We start from the raw sequence: 19460 nt of genomic DNA on the forward strand, positions 1-19460 counted from the left end.
AAACTTTCTTTTTCTAAGATGGCAATAATGTTTTTATTTTGAAAATACACTTTCATTAGTATACAAATTCAGTTTAGTATACAAATTTTTGTATCAAAGTGGCCACCTCATGCCAGTTTGCCCCACCCCGCACGGCAAAGTGGCCATTTGGTAGGATTAGGGTAAAAAATATGTATCTAAAAAATTTACCGAGAAAAAGTGAAAATTAAAATTGCCTTATGTAGCTAAGTATATAGGATATCGTATGCTAATATATAGTGTATTTCTTATTTATTTTCTTCAAGATAAAAAAATATGGCATTTTTAAGTAGGATCTTATAGGAATTCAGTACATTGTTGAACATGACATTTGTTAACTGCCTAAAAGGATAAGAAAAACAAACAAAACTAAAATTATATCTTTATTAAAAACAAAAAAATGGACGAATGATACAGACTTAAGAATTCAATATTAAAACAACCACATACCCAGTCTATTAAAGGAATGCTTGTTTTCAAATAAAAACTATGAAAAACCCATAAAAACATATCTGCTAATCTTTTTTTTCTTGTTAATTTTTCCTAAAATCACTAATTTGAACTTGATGCAGAAGAGCTTCTTAATAGGTTCTCGTTGTTAAAGGTGCACATCTTAATTAGGTACTAAGAACCTCAGTTATTGAATAAAGAACACAATCATTATAGAATATCCAAACAGTAATATCGCTATTTCAGAATAATCAAACTAGAAAAATAACTTAACTATAGTACATAATCATAAAATATTTCTTAGGCCATCTAACTACTTTTATCAAAGTATGTACAATCAATTTTATGTTGAAGTTTCTTTGACAAGAGGAATTTTACCTTTTAATTTCCAAAATTCGGTTTAAAATTAAACAAAATACCAGTACAAATGACTAGTACATTTTATACAGTCGAAAAGAAAAATAGATAATACCATTTTATGATATTATTTCATCGGATTTTATTTGACGAGTAATATTGAATATTTGATGCTTAACTCTTTAACTGTACTTGTTTAAAATAGGAAGCCAGAAAATGTACGAGTTCCATTTCAATTTTGAGATATCTAGTCATATCTAGTCTCATTTTTAGATAGTATTTTCATAAAAAACGAAGATGAGATACGTAAAATAGAACCTACTATATCCAATATTGGACACAGTAGGATTCAACAGACTAAACTTATGTACAAATACCAGTAATATTTCTTGTTAAAAAACTAATACAATTTGTTTCATGCAAATTTGATGCGATCCAAATAAGCAACCCTGAAAATTATCGTGATTTTTTATTAAAAGCGATTATGTCGCTTCTTCTTTGGCATTGACTCCACGTATGAGACTCGAATCTTGTTTCCAATGTAATCTTTAGTCAATTTGACCACTAATATGGTTGTAACTCTTCTGAAACATTGCAATGTCTTTTTGAATTTGAACACTACCTTGATTTCTCGAATGTAGTTTAATTTAAAGAATATCAACGTGGGACACAATTGTATTGAACATTGTTAACTAAAACAAGAATCCTTATTTTCTAACGCTCTTCTTAAACATGCAGCTTCATTCAAAGTAAAACCTCATTACATCTCTCTTCGATTTTTTCATTACTGTTTTTTTTTTCACGAAATTTATAGACGAAGACGAATAATGAATGTTATATTTTCATCCAGTAAGAGCTGCTCTGAGAATTTTGCTATTTATATTTCTTTTACTTTTATATACGTTTCTGTTCATCCATCGTTGGGTTGAATTTAAAAAAAAATCCTGGTATGGGCAACAAATTATTTAAAAAATGCGCGTGTCAGAACTTGCATTTCCACTTATACAAGTAAAACTTTCTATGAATTAAAAAATACAGAAAGAAAAAATATCAAGAGAAGGGAATTGCGATATTCATTACTAAACCTTTTCTAGCGACTATCTGCTGTTTGTCTGCTGTTTGACTTTGTCAAATATCTTTAAAAGTGTCCTTTTACATTTTGACGTCAGTCAAAAAAATTTTGATCGACTTTTTCTTCATCCTTTTGCCAAGGAACTTCAACATCTCATTGCCAAATTAATAATACATTAAAAAATATACATTATATATTATCGTTGTTGATTATTGACAGATTTAAAATCATTTTGTTAGCTGCTGCCATGAATACTGAATGCCTCATAAAGATTTTTCATTTAAAAAAATAAAAACTTGTGGAACTGACGAAAATTGTGCACGAATGGGTATAAAAAAGTATAAATCGTATAAAAAGGTGTAAAAAGCTAAAGCTAACTTCACAATTATTGAATAATGGAGATTTTTATTGGAACTAATGTCAGAAAATGTTTTAAGAACACTACAATCTTGCGCTTCGTAATAAAAGATACAAATTTTTACGAATGATACGTAATTTTTCATTACTCAAACTTTTGAAGTCTAAAATAAACAATTGGTTAAGTCATTTTCGTTGAACCAAAGAAAATATAATAGTATATAGTAGTAAAAAAACTTTGGAATGCAATATATAACACTGAAGTGATTCCCACAGATTGGCTAAGTGTATTTTTGTCGCAATACCTAAAAAACACAATGCTAGGAAATGCTCAGGATATCGATTAATAACCCTAATGAAACACACTATTTTCCTAAGAATACTTCACAACAAAGTTAGACGTAAATGCGAAGACGATTTGGAAGAAACCCAATGTGGTTTTGAAAATGCTATCGGAACTAGAGACGCACTTTTTGCGCTAAATATTCTATTATGAAAATGCCGTGATCAAAGAAATGATATCTTTGCATCGAAAAGACATTCGATAAAGTACAGTGTACAAAATTAATAGATTCGTCTTATTAAGAATCTGTATTGGAATCGAACCGTTGAGCTACTGTAAAAATTGGAGATAGCTCCGACGAAATCTCCATACAACGAGGAGTCAGTCAAGGTTACATTCGGTCCCCAAAATTGTTCAAAATTTACTCGGACCATTCATTTCAAAAATCACTTCAGATACAGTCATATTGAATCAAAATCAACGGGGAATTACTTAATGTAATCAGATCTGTGGACGATACAGTAATTCTGTCGAAATGAATGAAATTAATATTGATATAACACTAAATAGAAATATTTAGAGATGCATAATTAGTCCAATCGACTCTTAATGTTACTAATGATGTATGTTTAGCTTAAATGTAGCCTGAAATACGTTTTGGATACTCCAATTTATGACTGAAGTTCCAACAAAAATCTACTTTGCCTGTTACATCTAACATTTATAATAATTTCTTTAAATGCACCATATCATACCGATTTCGATTTTTTGATCGTTTTAGCAGCCTATTCGGTAAAATGCAGTCATACAAAACATTGACACACAATTTCTAGTCCAGTTTTCAGTATAATATTGTCGAAGTTATGACATTAATCGGGATTTACACTACGCTTTGGTATTTAAGGGGTTCACTGTAGTAGGAAGTACCAAAAGGTACTAGAACGATATTTGGTACGTCACAAACAAAAATTGACTCCGTTACTAGGTAATATTCGCATAGTAAATGCATATTTATAAACAAAAGCTCTAATTACAATGCTCACGGCAAAACCTATTTTGTTTTCCGGTTCGTGGATCATCTGCTAAACATCCTAGACATGTTTTATCTTAATATATTGGGGAAATTACACAGTTCCGTTAGTGACTATACCAATTTTTTTGTTTTTTGTCATTCAAAACAGACTCTTTTAGTGATTAATTAGTATATTTTTTTAAAATGTTTTACAGATTTTCTTTTATAAGTTTGGTCCTCAGGTACAAGATCTTATCAAAAGCGGCAATATTATGGAAACATTTTTGCGTGTCTAGTACATTCCTATTACAGTGAGAAAAGGTTTATAATTTAGTAAATTTGATGCGAAAAAAATTTGCATATACTGAAAATTGGCTAATTTGTTCCAGTTTAATTAAACAATATCAACACTAAAGTGATTACACTAGCTAAAGCTGCTGGGAGATTCTTCGTAACTGAATTTAACCATATTATTCCTGGATAGTTAGGATTGGGCTCTGAGACTTCTACAAAATAAAAAATAATATATTAGTAAACGAAAAAGAATTTTTGTAGCTACATAAGGTATAAAAATTGTCCAAAGTATAATTATGTAACCTTAATAACAAATATATATATATATATATATATATATATATATATATATATATATATATATTCACCGGCACGAAAAACGGGCACCCTTATAATTTTTGACGAAAATGCCTTAATCTTTTGATTTTTTTTTCGGATCTTTTTAAAATTTGAAATTGAAATTTAAATAATGTAGTTTTCAACAGATTTACATCATGGCAACGCAAGACTCCAAACTAAGTTGCTATCTAGGACTCAACCCAACCTTCTCTGTCATGATGTAAATCTGTTTAAGAGCGTAGCCGCAAAATTTCGGGCCTATGCTTTTTAAATGCATTCATTTTTCTCGAATCCTGAGAAAACTAATAAATATTTTTGAAAAATTTAAACGCAGAATGAAAGAATACATTATTACTAAGGGCTGAAAGTCCCTGAAAACTTCTATAATGTTTATTTGAATAGGTTACAGGAGTGAAAAAAAAAGAGAAAATTTAGTGTGATTTTTAATTTCAAATATCTCATTCAAAAAAACTTTTTGTTTATTCTGAGGGACTTTCGGCCCTCAGAAATAATGTAATCTTTCATTCTGCGTTTAAATTTTTTAAAAATATTTGTTAGTTTTCTCAGGATTCGAAAAAAATGAATGCATTTAAAAAGCATTGGCCCAAAAGCCTACGCTCTTAAAACTACAACATCATTTGATGTATTAATTTAACAAATATGTATTAATTAAGGTTAACATCATTTAAACGGTTTTTACCCACATATTTAGTGGCTTCCCCCATGTATACCTGATAACTGCACTGATGATGGACTTATTAGTCCGAAAACGTTGTGTAATGTAACCCGAAAAGGCAATTTTAAGATATATGTACCTTTTATAAAGGATTTTTTAAATAAGTATTTTAATAATGTTGAAGTTATCATCTTACATTCACTTCAGTGTTACGGGGACGATGTGCAACTTTCAATTGTTTTTACTACGTCATTTCTGTTTATTAGTGTCAAAAGTATTTATTATTATTGTGATTGTGTTAATAATTGGCAATTTCAAGATGTCTTTGAGTGCAGAACTTGTTGTATCTACTCTTGCTCTTATTCAGGACTTAAGAAGTTAAGTTTACGTAGCTGACAAATACGGCGTTTTACGCAGTACAGTGCAACGTGTCTTTACTCGTTTTTTAGAGACAGGACTTTACCCCCGACGCTCTGGAACAGGTCCCCAGAGAAGAACTACTCGTCGGGACAACCATTTTATAGGATCTTCAGTACTAGGCAATTATCATTTAATTGCTATAGAATAAAAACACTCGTGAATATGTCAGAAAAGTACGAATCTGAATGTTCGAACACCCGCTACAAGCCCCGAATTTTGCAGACAACATCGTGTAGCCAGATTACATTTTTGTAGGGAGCATCACGATTGGAATGCAGACGAGTGGAAAAATGTTATATTTACCGATAAGTCTAAATTTTATCTACGTTCCCAGATAGTCGCGGAAGAATCTGGAGAAGAGATGATGAACGATATGCCGAGTGCACTTTTAGCCCTAGAGTAATTTTTCAAGGGGATTCAGATATGGTGTGGGCTGGTATATCTTCGGAGGTGCGTACAGAAGTATACGTTGTCTCTAGGGAATCTCTGACCGATAGGTACATAAATGAGACACTTGCAAAATTATGTTGTCCCATATACACCATTTATTGGAGAAAACTTCACACTGGTATTTAAATCTCATCGAGCATGTTTGAAATGTTGAAGGGCTTGGTTGAAATATTTGAATTGCTACTTTTACCTTAGATCAACTCAAAGAGGCTCTTTTAGAGTTAAGGGAAGCAATTCCAGAGAATAAAGTTTTAAACTTAATTAACAGTATGCCCACAAGAATGAATGCAGTTGTACAGACTTGTGGATGTAATACGAGGTATTAATTTAATCGAGAAGTCCTTGGAACATGTTTCCTTATTATTTTTTTTTTGTTTCTAAAGATAATTAAATAGGTACCAATTTGTAAGATTGTTTAGTTATCTTAAAAATAAAAGCTTTTCGTACTCATTTTATATCTAAAATATACCTTAAAAACCTCTATCAGAACATGCCAATTGTCGACAAAAGCTACCATAAAAAATAAAGTGCGTTTCGACAATTTTATCAGAAATTCAATTCAAGGGTACTCGTTTTTCGTGCCGAAAGTTGTTTGTGACCGGCTAGTTAAGTAAAATATCTTATATATACATATATGTTATCTTTAACCTTTATGTCTGACTACATTTTCTCCATTTACCTGCTTATTTACTTCGTTGTGAGATAATCGTCTAAACTCTCTGTCTTGGATATTTTTTTGGTCTGAGAATTCTTTTGAGTATCTTCCTTTCTATATTATTAGCTTCTCTTCGTCTCTATTAGTCAGGCACATTGTATCTACTGCGTGTAGTTATGACAGGTCTGATTGCTATTGATATGTCAAGTCTTTTAGTAGTTTTTGGTATTCCAAATGTTCAATAATAATATGCTTTATTGCTCGCTTTTACTCATTCAGATATCTCTGCTCTCCTGTCATTTGAGTTATCTATTATTTCACCGAGATACTTAAATCTCTCTAGTTTTTGGAATATACCTTGTTCAATCTTTATATTATCTATGTTCTAATTTTTGCTTGAGATTAATATATACTTTGCCTTTTCTTCATTTATATTTAGTCCTCTAATTTTCGCTTCTTCTATCAGAGTTATCAGTACGTATTCTAAGCATTTTTTGTCTCCTGCGGCTATTACCACGCGGCATACTTCTATATTGATATTTTCTGTATTTCTCCCGTCTATTATAGCTTCTGCTACAGAGTTGTCCATTGTTATTTTCTCTAATCTAATCCACTTACCACTTAGGACATCATCGTCAAATCGGAGGTGAGCCAAATGAGAGCCTTTGATATTTATGCAGATAATTTCCCACTCTAGTAAATTGAATGTTCTAGCGCCAGTGTAAATAACTTACGAGATATATTGTCTTTTTGACGTACACCTCTATTTATTTTAACTCTACATATTTGTTTTCATATCCTCATTAGACTTTGTGTGATGAGAAATGTGGCATTTTTGTATATTTTTAATATAATAATATTTTTAATTTAATATATTTTTTAATAGGTTTGCATAATCTACAAACTATTCTAGCATCGTTAATGGCTTGTATGAAGGACCACGTTTCAGTTGAATCGAACGCTTGGTGAAAATCAATGAATGCCAAATGGATGGAAAAGTATTTTCTATTAATGTTTTTATAGTATGTAGATGATCAATGGTGCTAAATCATTTTCGAAACCTTGCTTCCTCTACTGGTTGATATGCGTCTCATTTATTAGTTAATCTATTGGTGATAATCTAGTATGGATTTTGTTTAAATGAGGAGGCTCATTGGTCGATAGTTTTCGGTATTAATATTACCGCCTTTCTTAAAAATCAGAATTACTTCTTCGTTTTTCCATGCATCCGGACTGCTGTCTTTCTGTAAACATCTATTAAAAAAGCTTCCAGAGATTTTTCGATGACTGATTCCCTCATTTTTAACATTTCGCATGTAATTTGGTTTTCTTCTGGATTTTTTTTATTTTTCATTTGTTTAAGAGCAGCCTGTATTTCTTCTTTTGATATTTCTGGAATATCTACAGAACCCACGTTGCGTTGCAGATGCCAATATTCGCATTGAGTCAAGACTAATAGAAGTGGGTGTAGAAGTCCTTAATGTGTTTAGCAAATTTCTATTAGTAATTTTGGTACACTGCCAAGTCTTCATTTTGGTAATCCTATTTGCCTGGGGATAGCGTTGTATTATACATTAGGGCATCTTTTCTAACCTCTTTGTGAATTATTTTTTTATTCCCGATATTCTGCTGTATCTCTGGAAGTTTTTTTTCACGGTTCCATAATTTGCAATGTTCCCGGTTGAATTTTGGAGTTCGTCTTGGTTGACATTTTGCATATTTGAGGGCTGTGAATTAAGTTTCCAAAGTAATAAAAATATAAATCACATACCAATCTCTGATATATACAATATAGGTACAGTGTGATCACTATTTTCAAATAAAAATTGTCCCTTTTTTTCATTGAACACCCTGTATATTAGTATTTTATGTTGTAAAGAATATCACAACCTTTCTTTTGATATCAGATTGTATATACCTAGCATATTTCGTTTGGTGGATATTTAGAGAAGACCTATAGATTTTATGTGTGCAGATTTTTTATTAATATATTTTATGTACCTACTGATATATAACAAATAATAATTATAATCCAATTTTATAAACATAAATCGAAACATCAAAGATTAAATAAAACATATACTAGTAAAAATTAGTTGAATTTAATAGACTCATCATATTACAAAATAATATTTACCTAATCGATAATCTATATTCATAAATGCATTGTTAACTATGTTAATACATATGGTGCCCATTATGTTCAAGGCATTTTGTATACGAATTTTCATATTATCACGTATGGTGGGTTTGCCCTTGTATACTACGTTTTTATGTACCTCAAAAAAAAAATAGTCCAGTGGTGTTAGTCCAGAATATCCTGGAGGCCATTCCACAATACCTACCGATCCAACTGTCGCTGTAGTTATTATTTAGCACACGGTTAACGTAGAAAGATGCAGCGGTGCTCCGTTGCATCTTCGCGATGCGAAGGGAACATCTTCTAACAAGCCAGGCAACTCGTCTGTTAAAAACATACGATAGTCATTTACGGTAACGTTCGGTCGAAGAAGTAAGGTCCAATAACATATAATCCAAAAACACCTGCCAAACATTCAACGACCACCTGTTCTGGGACGAAACTCAGAATAAGTAAAGATTTTCATCGGAGTAATACTGATACTGATAATGTCTGTTAACGAGCGCATTAGGATGAAATGTCGATTCGACAGAAAATCCCATCCCAAAATATTTTCCAAAAAAAATTGCATTTTGACTTTTCACCTACATACAAAAATTCATTCTTCTTTGAAAATAATTTTTGTTTAATTTCTGATTCAACTGAAATGGGTGAAATTTGTTTTTCTTTCTTTTTCTTACTTCGAACTGTCGGCTTATGGCTCAATTGGCACGTACTTATGGCTTTTGTGACACAAATAGATACTATTTATTTTAATAAAAATTTGGACAGCTTCATTTAACGTTTCTTTGTTTAAAAGCATATTTTATACGTTTTCAAAATGTAGGTACTTATATACATTAAGAAGGTATTTAACTTATCTTAATCGTAAATACAATTTAACTAACAATAAATTTAGTACAGGAAAGTTGTTAAAAATTACTGGGGTAGATTTTAAATGTGGTTATTTATTTAATTTAATAATTGTTTATGAACGTTGATTACATTTACTAATAAGGTAAATATTATCTTGTAACATGATGAGTTATTAAATTCAACTAATTTCAACTAGCAAACGTTTTTATTTTAATCTTTGATATTTTATTGTATGCTTCTAAAATCAGATTATAATTCTTATTTTTGCAAAAACATACAATATATAGTTCGTTTTAGACTAGCTACATTTTAAATTATAAATCCGTTTAATACTATATACTAATTTAATAGTTTATAATATTAACAGTGTTTATTGATGAAGTCATGACATGCAACGACAATTATGTTTTCTTACTGATACTATACTTTCCAAAATTAAATACCTAATCTAACACATAGCTTTATTAAAAAATAATAAAAAAACCTAAAAACTTACCTAAAAACAAATATGACAAGCGTAAGGAGCAATCCAGCGGTACTAGTTGAGATGGTAGCAGCGCCAGCGTACCTAGCAGAGCCACAGGCAGGGGGGCAAACGGGGATGATTGTTTCTACATAACAAATAATGTTCTAGCTATAGCTACCTACTCACACATAGATGCAACATTCAAATAAAAATAAAATAAACATAATTCAAATAAAATAAACATAAACTAATAAATAGGTAGAAAAATTACAAGGGTCTGCAAAATTAGATGTTAAAAATTGTTTTGGTTTAACAACTGTTTTACATAATTATTTCTATTGATTATTATGAATAAATCTCTACTTAGACCTCGGGTGCCTTTAGAAAAAGTACGAACAAAGCTAATAGTAGTTTAGTAGTAGAAATTCACAGATTATTTTATATACCAAGAGTGAAAAAAGATCACTTTGAAAAAAAAATGTGTTATATTTCGTGTCTGCGATATACTGCTAGGGGATATTTTTTATTATTTTTGTTCGCTACAATCAGACATTCATGATTGCTGCTTCTTTTTGTTTAAAATGTTTCGATTTATTAATTTTTCTTATTTTCAGATTTCGCCATACGGCTCACACTCCCTCTAAGGGGAAAATTCACTCCTCCCAGATACCTACGGTATCAAAAGGATTGAGCTCTGGTGTGACTCTTTCCGTGTTATCGAGACCTAGGTAACCTGGTATGTTGAAGTATCTCCCAAAAATTTTCGTACACATCTGGACGTCACGAGGAGTACAGCTTTCTGTAGGGCCTTATAGAGATATTCATTTAGACCCAGCTGTTTCATGTTCTCTAGCAGGTTTTTGGGAATAACATCAGTAGTAGATAGAATAGGTACTGTCTGGGTACTTTCCATTCTCTATTGCCTCCTGATTTGTATTTCTAGATCTAGAGTATTTGGCGATCTTTTCGATGTATTTAACACGTAAATTATTGGTGTTGGGTATCGCCACATCAATAAGTGTTGTTTTCCTAGTAAGTTTATTAACTAGTATGAGATCCGGTCTATTATGCGCCACTGGTTGGTCTGTGAGCACAGTGCGGTCCCAGTATAGCTTGTAGTTGACATTTTCAAGCATTCTGTCAGGGACGTATTGATAATAAGGAAGATGCTCGGTTTGGAGAAGTCCCAGTTTGTCAGCTAGTTCTTATTATTATTATTCTATTATTACCAATTCATCGCTTTAACATTTCTTGGCTAGAAGGTTACCAACTATCTTTCCATCTCTTTGGCAGATTTCGTACCGTGCGCCTTCCAACTAGTTTTCTCTCTAGTGCAACTGTCGATGGTCTATCTTCTTCCATTTTTGGTATGTCTTCGTTTCTTTCACCGTTCGTTTAAGTTTTATCAGTTATAATTCTGAATACTCATCACACTTTGGTTAACTTGTATCCTCTTTCATTTCTGTGCCATGTGATTATAGTTTAAATTCAACTCTTGTATATTCTGACTTTGCTGTTTGTAAGAATCATTTTTAATTTATTGGTTTATATCTATAAGACAGTAATTACATGGGATATTCTTTATCTACCGCACCCAAAATGCCTTTTTATGACAATAATTGTAGTATTGACATAAAGTCCAGTCAAGTTAGACGAAAAAAAGGCGTAATGTCGCATGGCGAGCTACCACAAATTTTATTATTCTAACCTTTAGGGGCGGGGCCAATCTTGAATTAAATGAGAACCGATTCTGCTCAATATCTCCTCCATTTTCAACTTTTCGACAAAAATGTACGGACTGAAATTGTTTTTTCCTACAATTTCTTCTATGTAAATTTTTTTCGTACGGTCGGTATTTTTCGAGTTAAGTAGGCAAAAAGGGGTTAAGTATAACTATTGAATCATCTCGTTTATTATTAACATGAAGAGAATTAAATTTAATACAATTTCTTTGATTTTTTGTGCTGCAATCAACATTTAAGTCCAACGTCTATGACAAGCCTTACGAGACTCAAGCGATTAACGAACCCTAGGCGCTGACGTCATCATGAGCAGGCCATAAACAGCGCATGCCCAAAGAACGTGGAAAATGTTGATAACGTGCTCATGCATTAAACGTGCCAGAAATGTTATGGGAACAAGATGCTAGCGGAATTGTTATGTAGAAGAAGCACCTAAATGCCAGAGTAGGTTCTCAAATAGACGATGAAGTGGTGGGACGGCACGGAGAAATAGTTAAAAATGGTTCAGGGGACAGCTTAATTGAGTTTTGTCAACGTTGTGGTTTAAAAATAATGAATACCCAATCCAACATAAAGATATTCATAAATACACTTAAAATCGACCTTCACTCCAACAGAAGTCGATCGATCATAGACTATATAATAATGAGAGAGAAATCAAAATATAAGTGCCAAGACTGCAGAGTAAAAAGAGGATCTAACTGTGGGACAGATCACTACTTTCTTTTAGCTAATCTTTTGTGTCCCTTTAAACAATACTAGAAACAGAAAACCGCAAGTGAGAGAAACAATACTACACAGTACAAAAGCGAGAGATATAAATTGCACCTTTTATTCCAACCAAGTATTAAACATCTTTTACAATCTAGATTAGAAAAGGAACTAAATGAGATGGAAAGAAATATGGATGTAGAATAAGAATACAACAATCTCAAAACGATAATACAAAAATTGCTTATGAAGTATTAGGAACAGAGAACAACGACAAAAAACACCAAGAACCACCATGGATGACAGAAAACGGAAAAGAAATGATACAAGAAAAAAACAAAATATATAAGAAATGGCTAACAAATAAAACATCTAGCAATAGAGTAACATATTAAAGGAAAAACGGAGAAGTACGCGATCAAATAAAAGAAGCAAAAAACAATTTCTAAGAACAAAAATGTGTCCAAGTTGAAAATTTAATTGGTGGTTCTCAAACTACGGAAGCATGGAGAACTATCACTAATCTAAAGAACAACACCCATAACTCCTTAAGCAACTTAAATCATATAGAAAAGTGGCAAAATCACTAGAAAAATTTACTCCAAGAGTCCATATTGGAATATAAGGGAGAGGAATACAGTATGGAGAGACAAACAAATAGTAACATTAATACTACTAACAACGAGGTCCGTACTGCGTTAATTAAAATGAAAAACAGGCGATCTCCAGGACCTGGCAATATAGCTGTAGAGTTACTTAAAGCAGAAATAGATTACCACTCCTAATAGAACGAATAATGCTGTCAACAAATTAAAGTACCATCTGAATGGAAAACCGCTCACCAAGTGTCCATCTCTAAAAAGGGTAATCGAAAAGATCCTAACTGCTACAGAGGATTAAGTGCCCTACCTACTTTCGGGAGATTGTTTGGAAAGATAATAAATGGAAAAATACAAGATGATGTAGGACATCTAATTAGCGAAGACCAAAATGGATTTACGCCCGGTAGAACTTGCACTGATAACTTGTTTATACTCCAACAATTAATAGAAAAAAAAATAGCTGTTGGTACCGAAGTACATCTAGCCTTCATCGACCTAGAAAAGGTGTACGATACAGTTCCAAGACTTAAATTGTGGCAAGCTTTACAACAATTCGGCATTAGTCCATACCTTTTAGGAATAATCATAGAAGTATACAGGGATGACACTACCTACCTAAAAATCGAAAACAGACTATCAGAGCCAATAAAAGTAACTAAAGGACTAAGACAAGGATGCAATATGTCACCCTTACTGTTTAATTTATATATTGAGGCAGCCCTCCAAAATTGGAAAACCACTGCCAGGAAATGGGAATCCCCATAGGAAATGACGTACTGTTCTCCCTGAACTGCGAATGACCAAGTCGTCCTAACTCAAGATTCTTACGATCTAGAATTTATGATAAATCGTCTATACAAAGAATATGTAAAATGGGGGTTACAAGTCAGCATGAAGAAAACAGAATATTTAGTTATCAATTCAGATGCAAGGTTTGAAGTGAAGTGAATTAATCAGGGACGTAAAATTGTAGGATGTCTGAACTCCTTATGGAGGGATCGCAACATTTTCAAAAGGAACAAAAAAATAATAGGACAAACCATGGTTGAATCAGTTCTTTGTTATGACTCTGAAATATGGACAATTAATGCAGGCCTGAAGAAAAGATTTTTGACAGTTGAAATGGATTATTTGAGAAGAAGTGCTAGAACAAGGCTGGAAAGGAAGACCAACGAATCTATAAGAAATAACATGAATGCTACAGAAACGGTCATTGACAGAATAGAAAGAAGAGGTTTAAAATGGTTTGGACACCTATTGAGGATGTCTGACGAACGTTGGCCCCAAAAACTTCGCAGATGAAAGCCCCCTGGAAGAAGAAAAAGAGGTAGACCTCGACGCTCATGGAATAAAGGAATTAGAAGAGCGATGGAATCGAGAGGTTTGGAGGAGCAGCATGCCTTGGACCGGAAGGATTGGCGAAGGAGAACAATACGGCGATAGCCGTCTCCAAAATGTATTGTATTTACACCGATCCTGTAAGTTCGATCCTGTAATATATATATAAGAAGCGCCTCGAGTCTCGATTATCATGATCATCAACATAAATCGCAATTGCAATAAATTTAAGTACTTCCCATTGTGTCGAAAAGTTGAAAATGGCCGAGATATTGAACAAGTACAATTAATTTAAAACCAATCCCCACAACGTCTTACGCTTGTGCCTTTACCACATACGTACGAACTTAAATATTGATTTTAGCAAAAAATGAAAGAGATCAAAACTATATAAAATATAATTCTCTCCATTTTTGATTACGTACATTGTAAATTTAATACTAAAGTATTAACGTTAAGTTAATACTAAATGCGATAATTCAATAATTATGCTTTCTCACTATTTTCCCCCTTAACTCGAAAAATATCTACCTCCTAAAAACAATTTGTTAAGAAGAAATTGTAGGAAATTGAATTGGCAACAATTTCAGTCCTTACCATTTTTGTCGAAAAGTTGGCGGAGATATTGAGCAATACCGGTTGTCTTTTAAATTCAAGATGGCAGAATTCAGTCATTTCATTTTAAATTTACGCTACTATTCTTCTTCTTTATGTGCCGTCTTCTACCGAAGGTTGGCGACCATCAAACGATAGGTTTCTCTGTTTTGTGCCGCATGTATTATGTTCGCGGCTTCTGGTATTTGAAACCATTCTCTCAAATTTCTCAGCCAGGATTTCTTCTTTCTACCCAAACCTCTTCTACCTTCAATCTTGCCTTCCACGATAAGCTGTAGCAGACTGTACTTATCATTACGGAACACATGGCCCAGGTATGACGCTTTCCTCCTTTTAACAGTTGTTAACAATTTCATCTCTTTACCCATTCGTCTTAATACCTCTGTGTTGGTCACTCTGTCTGTCCAAGGTATTCTCAGTATGCGTCGATACAGCCACATTTCTAGAGCCGCTAACTTCTTTATAGTTGCTGCTGTTAACGTCCACCCTTCAACTCCGTAAAGTAGCGTAGAGAGTAGGTAGCATTTCGTGGCGCGCCATCGGATGTTAACGCTTAGGTGGCGGTTGCTTAAGAGCTTTCTCATTTTGATGAATTTGGATCTTGTTATTTCAGTTCGGATCTTAATCTCTACATCTGGGTCCCACTTATCATTTACTGTATATCCCAGATATTTAAATCGCTACTATTGACTCCCCCTAAAGGCTGAATAATAAAATTTGGGGTGGCCCGCCATGCAAGGTCAAATTCCTCCTGTACTAACCAGGGAAAAATAAAACTGCAGTAGCCAGAAAATAATTCTAGCGAAAAGAAATCGCTATTTTAAGGTTTGACTGTTTTTTGAGTCTTCTATACGTAATAAAGTTCTAAGGCAATTTAAAAAAATAGAAATAATAATATGAGCGAGTGGACTGTCAGAAGATTTTTGGTTGGATTTTCCATCATCATAACGCCGACATGAGGTTTTGCGCACTGGGTATGAAATAATGAATATTGCAGTACAACAAAAATGTTAAAGACTGTGTATGCTACAATTTATATCGACGAATATCATCTATTTTTTGGTGGACTGGTTTTAGATAGGATAGATATTTTCACGAGTATCTTCTTCAAAAACGCAGATTTTCAACATAAAATGAGATCCACGTGATAGTTGTTGTAACAAAACACCTAAATGCGATGGAAAAAAAGGTTGAAGCAGAAGTTGAATACAAGGTATAGAACGCCTCACGATTAATGTAAAATCAAATTTATCAACACAAGCGATGTTGAGGTAAGTAAAAAATCGCTGTTCATAAATTTTTTCAAGACAAATGTAGTTTGCAACAGTCTAGAACAACCATGCGGTTTTTAATTTTCATTATTTTTTCCTGGATATATATTTTAATTACAATTATCAACAAAACATTCCACATACGTATCACTTACAATTCTACTACATTCACATAGTATTGTTGGCATTAAAAATGACATATCTTACCAAAGAGTTCAACTCTTCCATCAGCCGATCCCAGCTTATTAGCTGCCTTGCAGACATATGGTCCATATTGCCTCTTTTCTATTGTTATAACCCTTAGGGTTGTGTCTGTAAATTCATCAGCGACTGCGAAGTGCGATATTTTGTAATGCTGATTATTCGATAAAGTTATATCGTCTTTTTCCCATGTTATAGCTGGTGGTGGGTAGGCTTCCACGTGACACTCAAGGTCCATGTCGAACTGAAGGGCTTGACCCAGACGAGGTCTTGGAACGACCACAACCGGAGCAAACTCCACTTCAACGGCAATATTTCCTAAAAGAAAAAAAAATGTTAAGCATTGGATTCAAGTTTAATTTTAAATCAGTTTGGGTTTTCAAATGGTAAATTTTTTGACGAAACTACTAAGCCAACTAAAAATACAAGGAATTTGTCTAGAATCACCTGCATTTTTCTTAAAGATTTATTATGTATAAATACGTTTCGTAAATAATACATACAGAAAATTCTTAATATTGTTCTGAAGCTATTTTCTTGTGACATTTTAAAGTAATTACTATTTAAATGGGAATAAGCCACAATTAAAGGTTAAAGTAAGTTTATTGACGTTTCAATTTCCACTTCGGAAATCGTTCTGAAAATACAAACATTAGTAAATTAAACAAATTTTATTTTTTTGTTACTTGATGAAAAATTCTTCTAATAATTTAGTTTTATCTGACTCATTTATATTGACAATTCAGACATACATTATACATTTTAAAGTAGACGACTTTAAAATGATATTGCCAATATTGTTGAGTTGCGTTCGTGGGATGACTTTACTTGTAAGATAGTTCATTCGATTACATGAAATCAACTTTAACTTGAGAATATCCGTCAGATAAAATCATAGCATGTAATTTGTCTTTAAAAAAACAACCACATGCCATGATGACAGTAAAATTCTCCTGTTAATGATTCCATAGTAAATTATGGCTTCAAAACCAGGAAAAAAACTTCATAATACTATCTCGACATGGTAAGTATTTGGTCGTACATTTAGTTTACCTTTAATAAACCCCAAATTCTGATTTTATATCTTTGTTATTTAAAAAATATAAATGATGTATTCTCGATATGTTACTAACTTACTAATACTGGTATTTTCCTTGTAATAACTTCCTCTTTTAATCTGGGTAACCAGATCCTACTACATTCTGCCGAGGAATTTGCGACACAATTGGTCTCATTAGAGACGCTTCTTTGATTTTTCTCTTTTTACCATCCGTTTCTTTTAGGACTATACTTGAATCATTCCATTTAACCTTATGTTCATTATCCCATGCTTGTTTACATATGAAGACTACAGGGGAAAAACGCTGTAAGTCAATTTTTATCGATTTTTTGATGAATACATTTTTCGATACTTGGATACACGTAGTACAATCAACAAATATCAAACAAAATAAAAGTGCAATAAGTCAAACGTTACAAACGAATAAAATAATGATGTACAATGGAGGAGCGCTGCAAGTCAAGGTTAAACTAGGCAACAATGCTATAAGTCAGATTTAGGTGCTCAATGCGCCTGTCCGTAGGGACAATTTCAATTTACAACGGTAAGTCACAGTCTCAGTGTTCAGCATTCATATAAGTTGTTTATTTTAGTATCATTTTTATCATAATCACATTTTGTTTTTTAACGTTTAGTAAGTTTGAACTATTGTTTATTAATATGGAAAGTGAGGACAGTGAAATTGAAGAGGCTTTACAGTCAAAAACTACAAGAAAACGAAACAGTTTTGGGCGAATACGTGATGTAGCTAAAGCGCTAAAAGTGCAAACTCACGAAACAGGCGAGGACTGCCGTTGCAAACGTTATCAGTGTTTTGAAAATATAACGGTTGAACAAAGAAATACAATTATTCGTAATTTTAATTCTATGCTGAATTGGGACGAGCAAAGTGTGTATTTGGGTGATCTAATATCTATACTTCTTGTAACTCAAAGAAGGCCAAGAAAAGACGAAGAGAATTGCAACGTAAAAGATGGGTCTTTTTATTACAGAATTCGCCTCGCGGTAACTAATGATAAGGGGCATACATCACCTGCAAAAGACGTTCAGGTTTGTCAAAAAGCTTTTTTTGCTCTTCATGGCATATCCACAAGAAGATTACAAACTGTACAAAAAGCCCTAAAACATGGTACAATTGCTAAGGACAATAGAGGTAAACATGGCTCAAAACCCAATAAAATGTCTGAAGAAACTATGCAGTTAATTTTAAATCACATAAAATCATTCAAAGGGCGCATGAGTCACTACAGCCTAAAAAAATCTAGCAGGAAGTACCTTCCAGAGGAACTTAACATTAAAAATATGTACAAAATGTTCCTTGAGAAACATCCCGATAGAGCAGTGTGCTATGAAGTATATAGAAAAACATTCAACACACGCTTTAATATCTCCTTTGGGTATCTCAGAACCGACACTTGCAGCATTTGTGATGCTTCCAAAATAAAAATAAGGGAATGTAAAGATGAAAAATTAATTGATAAACTTAAAACAGGACAGAAACTTCACTTGCTGAAAGCACAGACATTTTACAAACAAAAGCAAAAGCTGAACTACGAGCAAGGAACTCAAGAGAATATGAATTCATAGCCATGGACTATAATAAAAACCTTCCAATGCCTAATATTACGAGCAACGACGTGTATTATAAAAGGCAGTTTGTCTTTTTACTCCTTTAATGTCCATCGACTTAGTGATAATGATGTTGTTATGTACTCGTACCCTGGAAAATAAAAATTGGACGGTATTCCGGTTTCTACATTATTTAGTCCATAAAATAAACAGATTTGACTCTATTTTAGTGACCTTTCCTATAAGAGGTCACTCCTACATGGAGAAGGATAAAGATTTTGGTATCGTTAACCAAAAAAGTGCAGCAGAAACCCCAGAAAATTGGGAAGCAGTGTTACGATTGGCTCGTCAAAAACCAGCGCCTTATAAAGTAGAAGTGGTTGATAACTACTTGGTGCGTAGCTGTGACACTTTTCTTGCACCTATGTATGCTACAAAAGCACCTTTTAAAACTAGACCAATAAGAGAATTAAGCATTTCAAAGAAACATCCCAGACTAATTTATTT

The 19460-nt window shown here is 32.8% G+C and overlaps 1 protein-coding gene across 1 annotated transcript in view; it reads right to left on the reverse strand.

Annotated features, from left to right (window-relative positions):
- Positions 1–387: 387 nt before the first annotated feature.
- Lac (septate junction protein lachesin) overlaps positions 388–19460 on the reverse strand; it is a 72130-nt gene continuing 53057 nt past the window's right edge. The window contains exons 5-7 of the mRNA XM_072525665.1: positions 16331–16642; positions 9875–9989; positions 388–4055 (exon numbers count right to left, since the gene is read on the reverse strand). Of these exons, the coding sequence (XP_072381766.1) occupies positions 4034–4055; positions 9875–9989; positions 16331–16642 (449 nt within the window). The 3' untranslated portion in view covers positions 388–4033. The remainder of the gene's footprint in view (positions 4056–9874; positions 9990–16330; positions 16643–19460) is intronic.

The sequence above is a fragment of the Diabrotica undecimpunctata genome, chromosome 3 (assembly GCF_040954645.1).
Source record: "Diabrotica undecimpunctata isolate CICGRU chromosome 3, icDiaUnde3, whole genome shotgun sequence".
Lineage (NCBI taxonomy): Eukaryota > Metazoa > Arthropoda > Insecta > Coleoptera > Chrysomelidae > Diabrotica > Diabrotica undecimpunctata.